The sequence below is a fragment of the Berghia stephanieae genome, chromosome 2 (genome assembly GCF_034508935.2).
Source record: "Berghia stephanieae isolate SIO BIC M18660-M18661 chromosome 2, UCSD_Bste_1.3, whole genome shotgun sequence".
NCBI classification, from domain to species: domain Eukaryota; kingdom Metazoa; phylum Mollusca; class Gastropoda; order Nudibranchia; family Aeolidiidae; genus Berghia; species Berghia stephanieae.
In genome coordinates this window covers 94,217,742-94,229,743 of record NC_088361.1, presented here as the reverse complement: position 1 = coordinate 94,229,743, position 12,002 = coordinate 94,217,742, and the positions used below count along the sequence as shown (strand labels likewise).

At 37.5% G+C, this 12,002-nt stretch overlaps 1 protein-coding gene across 9 annotated transcripts in view; it reads right to left on the bottom strand.

Annotated features, from left to right (window-relative positions):
• Window positions 1-3,450: 3,450 nt before the first annotated feature.
• LOC144965905 (uncharacterized) overlaps window positions 3,451-12,002 on the bottom strand; it is a 152,659-nt gene continuing 144,107 nt past the window's right edge. For all 9 annotated transcript variants that reach the window (XM_078901735.1, XM_078901734.1, XM_078901739.1 and 6 more), the window contains exons 12-15: window positions 11,680-11,890; window positions 10,317-11,293; window positions 5,601-5,751; window positions 3,451-4,672 (exon numbers count right to left, since the gene is read on the bottom strand). In XM_078901735.1, coding sequence (XP_078757861.1) covers window positions 4,092-4,672; window positions 5,601-5,751; window positions 10,317-11,293; window positions 11,680-11,890 — 1,920 coding nt within the window. In that variant the 3' untranslated portion in view covers window positions 3,451-4,091. The remainder of the gene's footprint in view (window positions 4,673-5,600; window positions 5,752-10,316; window positions 11,294-11,679; window positions 11,891-12,002) is intronic.

The window sequence follows — 12,002 nt, the reverse complement described above, 5'->3', positions numbered from 1 at the left end:
TTGTTTTGATAGTATATTGCAAAGAAAGAGATCTCCTTTTGCTTTAGACAACTGCTGGGAGGAGGACAGGAAAAACAATCTCGACTGCACCCTGGACCGATTTCAGTACATTTGTTTGTGAAGCGAGTTCTCTACCAGCTGCCATATTTGCACTTTGGTCGGAATGAATTAGATTTTAAAAAATTGAAGTTTTAAATCAAATTAATATAAGGTAGGAACTCAACGCTTTATAAGTTTGATTTTTTTTTAAATTTATATTTTTTTTTCTGGCACTGTAACATTCATACATCTTCAGATTTACCGTGAAATAGTAAAATATAAAACTCTTTGTATTTATTAGTTGTAAATTTTATTGTTCTAGAACGACGTGTACTTATTTGCAGATCTGATAATCTACATTATAATGGGCTCGTTGTTGTAATGGAAGGAAATACTCTTAAACCGGCCTTTGCAGCAATGTTAAAATAAGCCCAGCATTGCATCGGGTCAATAGACCTCGAGATTAATACACGTCGTTGTGAAATAATAAAATAGAATATTGTTTTCGTCATCAATGGAGTAGATATATTATGTCATACAGTTTGTAAAGCTAACTAGTCTATGACTTTTGTTTTTGTTTTAGTCTGTATTTCATTAGTTTTTCTCTTTAATTCCATTGAGTGTTAATTTATGACGTCGAGTTAAAAGATCGCCTATTATTGTCGTCGACACGAAAATCGTTTTAATGGATGTGAGATGATTCGCAATGAACGTGATCAAAACGTGTTTGTGTGAGTGTGTGTGGGTGTGTGTGTGTATGAATGTGTGTATGTATGTATTTGTGTGTGTGTGTGTGTGTGTGTGTGCAAGTAGGCCTGTGCATGTGTCTGTGTGTTGGCATGTATGATTGCCTGAGTAAAAGAGCAGAAGGGTCCTTTTTTGTTATTGTTTTGTTTTTTGTGTGTGTTTTTTTTTTTTTTTGGGGGGGGGGGGTTGGGTGGGGGGGGGGGGGGAGGGTCGAACTCGGATTGAATAACCAAAAAATGATTATAATAAATAGATAAAGAAGTAAGAAAGAAAAATAAAATAAACAAACAAAAAGACTGAAAATGAAAAAAAAACACAAAAAAACAACAACTTTTAAATCGAACCAATTTCCGAAACTTGCTAAAACATTCAAGTAATCTAAAAAATACGGCAGATTCAATCTTACATAATTCTATCACAACACACCCGAACCTCCATGTTGATTTTTTTAACCCCATAATTCCTTCCTATTCTTTAATCCTCTCTCTGGAGAAAGTGGGAAAGAGTTCCTAATTTGATTCGCATAATATAATGATGTACCTTATCACGAATATGGAGGGAATTTGGACACTTTCATAAATCATCGTGTTCCGTGAACAGGCGCGCTTATTCCTATCCTATTTCCAATCAAAACTCATTATTTAATCAGTTTACTGCCTTACCTTGGAAAGACATGTATGTACTATCTAAAATTTGGCCAGAAAACTCGTCCTTCAAATATCGATCGATTTAAGTTATTCTCATCTTGGCAAAAACTCTCAAACCTGGGACCTGAAAAGAGACCTCGTGGATATTTTGCATCTATCTTGTAGGTCCCTAGTTTGAATCTCACTCTGGACGGCGCAACGTAGAGCCTTTTTTTTAAAGGCTCCTTACTCACATGTTCTTATCATAGGTGTAAATTGAGTTGCTGGTTGTAAACAAATTGTAATATCGCATTACATGCGTCATGTTAAGCGCTGCTTTTAGTTTGACACTCCATTTTAAGCGTTTTGAGTAGATTTCAGTGGATTTTGCGTAATATAAAAGCGCATATTTATTTTTTTTAGTCATTAAGTTAACACTATTGTACATACGGTTTCTCAGTCCCTTATCAACTGGCTCATTGGCTCAGTTGGCAGTTTTCAGGCAAAAGATTTGAGTATTGATCCTCTATCTGAGAAATTATAGTTTTTATGAACACATCGATAGTTTTTGTTGTTGTTGTTGTTGTTGTAGTTGTAGTTGTTGATGCTGTTGTTGTTGTTGTTGCTATTGTTGCTGTTGTTGTTGTTGTTGTTGTTGTTGTTGCTATTGTTGCTGTTGTTGTTGCTGTTGTTGTTGTTGCTATTGTTGTTGCTGCTATTATTGTTGTTGTTGTTGTTGTTGTTGTTGTTGCTGTTGTTGTCGTTGCTATTGTTGTTGTTGTTGTTGTTGTTTTTGTTGCTCTTGTTGTTGCTGCTACTGCTGCTGCTGATGATGTTGTTTTCGGTGTTTTGTTTTGTTTGTTTGTTGTTCTTTCTTTGTATGTTTATTGTTTGTTTGTTTGTTTTTTGGCACGATGTGTAAGGCACTAGAGACATTATGGCCACATGGAGTACATATTATATTATCATAACTTATTATAATTACCTATCATGATTGAATTGAAGGGGTTTGTACTATATCGGGCCCAAGTTCAGTTTTGCCGCTTCTAGAAGTGACCGACGACACAGTGATGCCGCCAGTGATCTAAGAAATAAAAATTAAATCGAGCTTTTATATAGAGCAATATTCACTAAATGTGCTCATAGCACTTAACAATGGTCCCTGGCTAACAGTAAAACGTAGGGCGGGACATGACGCCTGTTAGGCGATATTACATTTTTTTTTTTCCGGACAGAGACAGCGCTGTTAACGGCGAGGTACTCATTTTACACCTGAGTACGGTGAGAGAATGTGAGTAAAGAGCCTTTCCCAAGGACTCAACTATGCGTCGAGCCCAGGACCTTCCGATCCAAAAGCGAATGTCATACCACAAGATCACATAGCCGCACATCTAGAAAGTCAAATTAATGAATTAGTTGATATCTAATTTCTTTCAGTAAAAGATCCACGAGTTGTAATAGGCTTCAACAGTCATGACGTCACTTCCCTCGTAATGACGCATAGTATCTTAGTAACTGGTTCTAAACTATCGGAGAAATGGCGGACGCCCTTATGAAATACTTCTCCGACGAGCATAAACATTATAAATCTGATCATGGTTTGACTTTTATACATTCTGATCACATGACATGTGAAAAAAGTTCTAGCCAGCATGAAGAATAAAATGTACCGATATTCTTTGCTTAGAATCAAGCGGCTCGTTGCTGGGCGGATATGACATCAGACTATTGAGTCCTATTTCTGAGCTACAGGAATAATAAAAGATGACAGGGAATTTTGATGCTGTCACGATTCGTTGCCATTCTGGACCTGCGCACTGAATATAATTAACACCTTCAATGAAAACAGATGGAATACATCTATTATCAAATCCGTACACACTTTTATCCAATATTTTGCGATGCTGAGTTGCGCATTGTGCTTGCAAATCCCAACACACGTCCAAAAATAATTATTGAGAAAAGCAGTATCTATATCTATATCTATTTTACGCTCCACACTAAAAAAATAAAAAAGAAGAAGAAAAGAAACACATTCTACAGTGATGACGACCTAATGACATGAATTCATGTTTTTTATTTGTTTTGTTTTTTTTTAACTTCGTATTTTCTTGAATATTTACAGACAGATTTAAATCAAAAACAAGAAATTGACTGTTCTGTTTTTAGATTATAGAAAATTTTATAATGTATCAGCTGACATATTATTTCTTTTAAATGTCTTTAAAAACTGTGGTTATCTGTCATAGTTTGCATTGTACTTTACCTAAATGGTCCAATCGAAATTGGCTACAGTAGTACAGACGCTTCCCGTAAGCACAGATTCATATTCTTGTCATCATATATATAATGTTTTCATTTTAAAAAAATGGAATTAGAGCCCCATTGTCTCAAAACGGTATTATGTCGAGGTGATTTTGATGATAGTAAAGTATGGGTAAAACGTAACATGACTTATTGGGAAGAACGGAGGGGTCCCATTTCTAAAAGACTAAAGTTTCATATTTTTCTGACCATTTATATTTTAAATTCCCATTTCACATTTTAATTTTTTAATGTCAGGATGAAACACACAAATTGATTTAACTTTAATTTCAACCATCACACAATTTAATATCATTCAATAATAAATAGTTTTGGCACTAGCATAGGAAAATATATCATGAAAACGTCAAATTACTATAACTTTGTCTTCTTGTGGTTTCGACTGGACGCCGATGTATTGACCTGTCTGAGATATTGGCCCTTAGGTCCCGGTGTCCCTGCTCCACTTATCGCCAAAGATGTTTGTGCTTTCTCAAAAAATATGTTCTTTTTCATCCTGATAACGTTGTTATTATGGCCACCACTACCGCCACCACCACCACCACCACTACTGTTTTTGTTCTGAAAAGAGCGACTGGATTGGTAATCCTTGCGGAAGGAAGATCCATTTGACGTCATATTTCCAATATCCACAGCCAGATCAGCAGGTTTGGGCATTGAAGTCTGTGTCATGGTCCTCGTCCTCCAGAGAGAGCCTGCGGGGTGAAGAACTCGGCGTGGAGTCAGATTGATGAAAGCTGAGTTCGGAGTGTAAAAGCTGCTACAGTTGGTTGGGTCTAGTCCGTGGGTGGAACTGTCAGCTGCTTCAGTTGGAGGAGTTTGTATTAAGGGATTGGTAGAATGTAGTGACGTGATATTATTTATAGATGGAGCTGCAATCTCAAGCGTGGTCAAAGTTCGTGGATTGGAAAGTTCCGATAGCTTGTCTTTTTTGACTGAAAATAAAGAAATGGAAGGTGGGCAAATATTAATTTCGTGGCATGAACAATTCCGATAGTCTGAAATTTCTGTCTGCAAACAAAAACGTTGTAAGAAATGTATATTGGTGGCCTCTACAATTTTCGACAATCAACCTTTTTTTTTCCTTGTTTTTCTTTTGTTGTTGTTTTTTTTTTTTTTTTTTTTTTTTTTATTCTTTTTTTTTTTTTTGGTGTGTTTTTTTTTTTTTTTTTTTTTTTTTGGGGGGGGGGGGGGGGGGGGGCAATAATAAAGTTGATGGCATAGACACTTCCGATAGCTTTAAAGAAACTTTGTAAGGAGAAGGCTTTATATTAGATCACATTGGACAGTACCTTTGATTAAGAGTAACAAGTAGATTATTTGTTTTCATTTCGATTCATTTGATCCATTTTGATTTAATCTTAATTACCGTTTGGCATGTTAACGTACCATTGTGTAAGGCACCATAATCCAATCCATGCAGATTCGGACCGTGTAAATGTTGTTTGTTTGTTTGTTTTTGTTGTGTTTTTTTTTGTTTTTTTTATTTGTTTTGTTTTGTTTGTTTGTTTTTGTTTGTTTTTTTTCTGTTTTTTTTTGGGGGGGGGGTTTAATTATTATCTTTTTATATATTACATCCCTTAAAATCTCTTCTAAAACGCTCAGAACTTTTAAAGCACAAGATCCGCTAAACGCTCCCAAAGCGCTTTACAAGGCGGCCCCAGCCAACAGTGCCATTTAACATGTAGAACTAGGCATAAATGAAAAACAAAACCAAATATAAGATAAAGATCTGAAAAAATGTTTCATATACACTTTTTGAGAACTTTGTCTTACACCAGTGCCTGTTCCCTAATTTCTCAATTAATTCGTTATTTGCTAGGCGATATTACAATAATTTCATAGTCACATTTATTCACGTACCATTTTGTAAGGCACCATCTAAACCATGTAAACTTGGACCGTGTAAGTGTCCTGGTCGAATCATTTTAGTCTTGATGTCCACACCAGGAAGGCCAGGCTTTCTATAGTGTTTGTTGTTTGGGAGTCCGTACATAGTTCTTGATCGAAAAGTCTGGGTGAAGAAATGAAAGGATATAGAGTGCCATAATGTTTTACCGTGCATAGAATTGAAATGATATTCCTGGCAACTAAAACAACTACGAGCATTATCATCATCATCATCATCATCATCATCATCATCATCATCATCATCATCATCATCATCATCATCATCATCGTCATCATCATCATCATCATCATCATCATCGTCGTCGTCGTCGTCATCATTAACATCACCACGGCCAAAAGCAGCAACACCACCACCACCACAACATTACCACTGCCACTACTACCACATCTTCCATTACCATCATCACCACCACCATCATCATTATCAATGTCGCCCTCGTCATCACTATCATCGGCATCATCATCATTATTACATCAGAATAGCATCAGCAGAAACAGAAGCAGTTGCACACCAACAACATCGTCAGCAACAAAAGCAGCAACAAAACAGCATCATTTGTGACCCAAAGGTCTATAACGGTATGTGTATTATCAGCGTCCCAATAGTCAAACTTAGATATTATACTGTTTAGTCAAAATGTGAATCTTTGGTTTTTAAGTCCTTTCTTGGGGACAATAAGGATACCTTTTTAGAAAAGTTTATTTTTTATTTGATTGCCAATATAACTCATACAAGAATATAATATTTTCATCAACAAATCAAGTAAGTAAAATCAATAATAAAGCAAGGCAAACAATGATAGTAATAATGATAATAATAGTAATAATAATAATATAATAATAATAATAATAATAATAATAATAATAATAATAATAATAATAATAATAATAATAATAATAATAATAATAATAAGGTGACAAAAAAACGAACATGTCATACATGTCTAATTATTTCTACTTTAATTCCACTTTTTAGCAACTGGTTCATCCCAACAACATACCGTTTAGATGATATGGGTCACAAAATTTATCATCATCATCATCATCATCACCAACTCCCCAAATTACCGCACCCCCCTAGGATCTATCAATAATTGAGAAGTAGATCAAAGGAGTCCACCAAAGATCGCATATCAACCTGCTCACTGAACGGGTAAGAAGGCAAATGAAAATCACGTGACTGTAACAGTCGATCGCACATCGCATGTTGTCATCTTGTCATCTTTTCACCTGCATTTGCCATCACTTGATTCAAGGATCGCATCAGAGGCACGGATGACCCCAAGCGTGAAATATCAGGTGAGCTGGGAGACTGCAGGGCTCGATCCCTGCACACCGCGTTGGTACAAGTCATTCATGCATACTTAAAAACAGAACAGCGCCAAATTTGGCAACTCCGCAGGAGTCTATAGATAGTTCGAAGTTGACGTCACTCAGGTCTTTGTTATTGTTTTTTGCCACCCGCGTTTATGAGTACTTTTCACTAAACTGTATTGACCAGACTATAAAAGTTCATGGTTACACAAAGTTTTGTGTTGGTCGGTTATACTTCCGGATGGCAATGTTGTGAGCTTCTTAGCCAAGTGCATACTATCTATATGACCAGACAGTAAACATGAGGTGTTGACTTTTTAATAAACTTTTTTTCATTTGAAGTGGCAATTCGGACTCGAGTCTGAAAAGTCTCCCGTTGCTATTTGGACTTAAACTCCAATGTGCGCCCGCAAAAGTTCAGTATCTACGAGTCTTGAACTTGAATGTGCGTGCGCAAACATAGGAGGGAGACAGTACGGGCAATAGGCAAAGAGTGGAACTGTGGATCTGAAAGAAAGCAGAAGAAGAGTTCAGAAGAAATTCTGTTTTACCCATATCAGCTGATATCCTTACTTCGTACTTTCGAAGGATTGTTGCTTGTCTAACACTATCAGAATATTCGTATTTTGTCCTGATTTTATTTGGACATCGTGTCAAGTTGTTAGAAAAGCTATTCATTTTGACCTCAGTTACTAATTTCTATCTTGATTTCCAATTGATCAATGAGGTTATCTATCGGGGTTAGACTGCTTGTTGACAGTTAATATAACATTAATTGTTATTTTCATTTTCATCATTTGTATAGATAGTATGCAGATGACGTCACTCAGGCCTTTGTTATTGTTTTTGCCATCCGCGTTTGTGAGTTGTTCTCACTAAACTGTATTAACCAGACTATAAAAGTTCATGGTTACACAGAGTTTGTGTGTTGGTCCGTTATACTTCCGGATGGCAATGTTGTGAACTCCTTAGCCAAGCGCATTCTATCTATATAATTGTCAATAACTAAAATAAATTCGATATTTACTGCTAGGGGAGGCTATTCAGATTCGAGTCCAAAGAAACTGTTGAATGCTCATTATGCGTATTGGGATTTCAGTTCGAATAGCCATGGGAGTTGCTTTTGGGTTTTTTCCTTTGTTTTGTTTTGATGCTTTTGCTTTTTTTTTTTCTTGTGGGTTTTTTTTTGGTTGTTTTTTTTTTTTTTAATAATTGAATTAGCTGGCAGCCTTTGAGATTTTACTTAAACTCAGAGCATCAATTGTTTGTGGGGTTTATTTTGTTTTGTTTTTGTTTGTTTTTTTTTTTTTTTTGTTTTTTTGTTGTTGTTTATTTGGGGGGGGGGGGGGGCGTCAAATTAACAGCCCAGAATTTTCATCTATTTACGTGTCGAAAAATTGCAACAATTACGTAATCAAACTGTTTTGTAACTGTCTCTCTCCTCTTCTGGGTTTATTGTTACTGTCTTGTTTGTGTCTCCAATTGATGGATTTGTTTAGTTGTGTTATCGGCTTTGTTTTGTTTTTTTGTTTTGTTTTTTTTTTTTGTTTGTTTGTTTTTTTGTTTTTTTTTGGAGGGAACTGTTTCATGTTGATATCTAATCGTGTTGAGATGGGTAACAACATCGCCCACACAAAGACGGAGGACGGACGAGGTAAGTCTTTTGATCAGGGGAGACAAATTCGATCGCCAAAGGATCGACAACTCGAGTGTGATCAGTCGTCAAAAGGGTTACGCGGACGTTGAGTAGTTTTATGGCGTCACGTATCGATAGGGCTCGAGTCGCGATGGCAACAAAGACGACCTCTGGCCCTCTTGGTTGGATTTATAACCCTATTATCAGGTCTTCCAGCCGCGTCTGGTGGCTTCTTTGCCACTTGGCGGGGCCCTGATGGCCCATCCATGTCCATTCTTAGCCTTTGAACTGTCATCACCCCCGTGATGATCCAGAGGTTGTGTTCTGTAGGTGAGGCAAAGCAAAGCAAGACAAAAAGTAAGTTTAGCTGGATCTTCCGCGTTGGCAAGAAGTTATAAGTGGGTCGACTGCCATGGCGGTCGTTCGGAGCTCGCTCACCTACAGAATACGCCTCTTGAAGGCATGACCTGGGAAATCCAAAGTGTTGCTAAGCCTCTTTAGTTCTCAGTTAAACCACAGACATTCATGTCACGATGATGGGGAAAGCATTAGTCGATATTGTTACGTGGTAAATAGGATGTGTGGATGTGGATTATAATGTGTTGATGTTATGTGCGTTTAGATCAAATGGATGTAATGTATTTAGGTAAAATACTCACAACATCAACCAACCGGATACAACGTACAAACACGTAAAACTATGTTTAACCTTGAACGTTTATAGTCTGATTGATATAATTTAGTGAGAACTAATCACCAAAATGATTGTCTAAAAACGATATCAAAGAGCTGAATGACGTCAACATCGTCCCTTCTATACTCACCTCTGTTCTGTCCGTCGGATCAATGGTACCAGCACAAAATACAATGTGTGACCTAAACGTTCATAGTCTGTTAGAGGCACTTTAGTGAGAACTAATCGCCCAAAATGGCGGTCTAAAAACATTAACAAAGTGTCGGTTGACGTCAAATTCATTCACTCTATTGAAGAAATCAAACGAGTGATGACCAATTTATTGTATTGAATAAATGAATTTGATGGGACTCTGGTCTTTGTTATTGTTTTCGACCACCAGAGTGGAGATTCATTCTCACCAAATTCTCTCTCATAGACAATAACCATTTAATGTCACACATAATTTTGTTTGATGGCCCGATTGATCTGACAGGCAGAATTGGCAAGTATTTTCCTTGAACACTATGCTTTACAAGCAAGGGGACCATTATCGAGCCTAGGTGCGGCAGAGATTTTTAAAATACTCTCTCTTGTCCATTCGATTTTGATTGGGTCGCTGGGTCTGCTTGAACAAGCGAAAAGTACCCTACGACAGACTAGCGTCTTATCCAAAGAGTAGAAATATATCACTATCATACATTAACTCTCTCCTTACCAGCCATTTTCCGGATTTTCCCCAAAACTTCACACCCAACCTTTACAAAAATATATTTATTTCACTCAAACACAAATCTGTAGTTCTTGCGATACATATTTCTTTCTGCTAAAGAGTTCTTCAACACAGTGTTAATAATATAATTTAACTATAGCAAACATTTTTGTTCAAATACTATGATGTACAAAAGAAATCAGAATAAGAAAAATGTTGGCTGCACGTAACGAATTTGAGGATTTTCCTATAGGTGGTAAGGAAGGGGTTAATTAACGTCATAGACACCAGGATACACTTTGGCTCCATTAGCTTTATAGCTCTAATACTTACTTCGATGTTACTTTTCATGTTTCCACCCCCGATGGCGTTGCCTTCAAAGTTCGGAGAAGGCGTGGCAAACAAGACGTGGTTCGATTTCAGTGGGTTGTCAAAATTTTGGTCAAATCCCGACATATCCTTCATCCTGTTATAACGCATCATATTCGACGGTGTATCCGAGGTCGAAATCATCGTCTGCAACACGTCCGGTCTTCGTTTATCCGGTGATTTATGGGCAAGAATTTCTCTCCGGTCATTTTCTGTGTATGGAGACACCATGCTCAACCTTGAGCTTGCATTGCTTTGGAAATATCCAGCGCTCGTTCCTCTAGAAGAAGATTCAGAATTATAATTAGTATTATTGTTGTCATTATTTTCAAACACAGCACCAGATCTGAGATTGCCGAGGTCCATAAGAGCCACACTCTGCTTACTTATAAAAGACTGTTCCCTTGGAAGACTAAAATGATCAGCTGTAGATTTGCTGATGAACATCGTCTGAGACCGTTCAGTTAGACTCGCAGCTTTGGATCGACAAGACGCTCTAGGAGTCAGTCTTCCTTGAGGTGATTCGTGTTCTGGCGAGGGCGTGATGTCCATTGGCTTCAAGGGGGAAACGCGATGAGCACGCCGATGTCCCGACCAATCCCTGTTTCTAAAATTAATCCCTTTACTCAATTCCATATTTTCTGCCATTCTTTTCTTCAAACTGCTTTCACTGATGACAGAGAAGTCAGGGGATGAAGACGGAGTGGATACGTGGACTACTGGGCACGGCATAGTTTGAGGGTGTAGGGGACTTTTTCGCATATTATTATTGTCGTTTTCTTTATCTTCCATTGGAGTTTTGGAATCGTTTAGCACCAAATGTTGTTGGATGGTTTGTTGAGTTTTCCTAGGAGAGGAGGGAGTTGAAGAAGGAGTTGGTTTTGTTACTGTTGCATTCGGATTTGATCTGGGGCTGGATTTGGGTGTGGTGTTTTTGCTTCCTGAAGAATGAAAAGATAAATAATTTTTTATAAAATTGTTGAATAAACACCTAGATATCAAGATTTTTGTGCTTTACAATTCTGTTAATTAATAGTAGGACATACTTGCAACATTACCAACACCATCATCAGCATCATCATCATCATCATCATCATCATCATCATCATCATCATCATCATCATCATCATCATCAATATCATCACAACCACAACCATTATCACCATCATCATCCACCACCACCACCACCACCACCACCACCACCACCACCACCACCACCACCACCACCACCACCACCACCACCACCATCATCATCATCGTTATCATTATCACCAGCACCCTCATCACCGCCACCATCACCATAATATAAGCCAAACATCGAACATACCACTCGGGCTGTTGTCAGTCATGGCATAAAACTCCCCTATTGTTAATTTTGTTTGAGTTCTTGACGGGAATAGAATAGTCTGTTCGTTCAAGACCTGTGGAGGCGATGTTGCCTTGTTGATACCAGTGTGACGTGGCGGTGCTGAGGATGACTCGATCTTCGACCCGAAACCAAACCCGTCGTCAGTGATGTCTCCTTTGTTGTTGAGATCCTGAAATTATTGGAATTTTAAACATATAATGTGACCAATGGTCTCAGAACGGTATCATGTTGGGAAGACAAGACGTTAAAAAGTGAATTTAAAACAAGAATGCCTAGAGATG